This window comes from Sphaeroforma arctica (genome assembly GCF_001186125.1).
Source record: "Sphaeroforma arctica JP610 unplaced genomic scaffold supercont1.8098, whole genome shotgun sequence".
In the NCBI taxonomy this organism is placed as follows: domain Eukaryota; class Ichthyosporea; order Ichthyophonida; genus Sphaeroforma; species Sphaeroforma arctica.
Window position 1 is genome coordinate 1 of NW_014032460.1, and position 1296 is coordinate 1296.

Below are 1296 nucleotides of genomic sequence, written 5' to 3' on the forward strand. Positions count from 1 at the left end.
GGGGGGGTCTTTAAATAAGCCTGCAAGTATTCCAACATGGCCAGAAGTGAAGCATTCTGATCGATGTCATGAGATACATGACAATTTCTCGACACAGCAACATTTGCATATTCGACTTTAGCTTGCATATGTTTATACGTATATAAAAATATCATATGAAACTAATACTCGTACATACAAATAGGTAGGCGTTTACCATGAGTGAGATCACACTATACTCTAAGGAATACGAGCATGCATATCGATTTGCCCATTTTACATACATACGCATTTACACATATACAATATTAAAATGTCCTTACTATGCTTGAAAGAATATACTGCGTGGCAGTGTCCCGATTCATTCCCCTCCAGTCGTTGAGGATGTGACTGATGGCTGCGGCACAGTACACAAACCGTACATCACTCTCACTACCTTGTACGGTGGAGAAGTAGCTGCAGTAAAGTAATAGAGGCGTATCATATCGATACAAGCATGACATAGCAAACACCCACATATGTGTCAATCACTGCCTTGTACAGTGGAGAAGTAGCTGCAGTAAAGTAATAGAGGCATATCATATCAATACAAGCAAGACGTAGCAAACACCCACATATGTGTCAATCACTTCCTTGTACGGTGGAGAAGTAGCTGCAGCAAAGTAACAGAGGCGTATCATATCAATACAAGCAAGATGTAGCAAACACCCACACACACCCACATATGTGTCAATCACTGCCTTGTACGGTGGAGAAGAAATATCATATCATTACAAATAAGACGTCGCAAACACCCACATTTGTCAATCATTGCCTTGTACGGTGGTGAAAGATCATAGAGTATCGTTGAAGGTGCTATCTTATCGGTGTCAATATAAAGGAATAAACATGAAGTACACCACTCTTGTAAGCTACTTCTCCCCATAATCTATATACGATTTTGAAGTGTCATATTGTATCGCGCATAAATATATATATATATATATATATATATATAGGACGATGATACTATGGTAAAATTACCTGCCATCAGGTTTTTGCAACTGCTTCAGGGCTTCCAGTATGTCCCATCGGCGCACTCGGGTAAGATCATCCCCAAGTATTACTAGCAAAAGTAAGGAGCAGTACGTTTGGGCTATGTGCGAGCAGTCGTACTCGATGGGAGGGTCAAGGGTCTTCGGCTGTATTGGCACATTGTGAAGAGAGATTGTATAATGTCAGCAAAGTGAATGTATTTAGGTCTACGCACGATATACATATTGTAAGTACACGCACACACATACACACAAACACACACACAAACACAAACACACACAC

The 1296-nt window shown here is 40.4% G+C and overlaps 1 protein-coding gene across 1 annotated transcript; it reads right to left on the reverse strand.

The window, feature by feature from the left end:
- Nucleotides 1-1002: 1002 nt before the first annotated feature.
- SARC_16449 (hypothetical protein) lies at nt 1003-1160 on the reverse strand (the record flags this gene model as incomplete). The annotated part of the gene is made up of 1 exon (XM_014289446.1): nt 1003-1160. A coding segment is annotated over one exon (158 nt), but the record flags the coding sequence as incomplete, so codon positions are not given.
- Nucleotides 1161-1296: the final 136 nt, after the last annotated feature.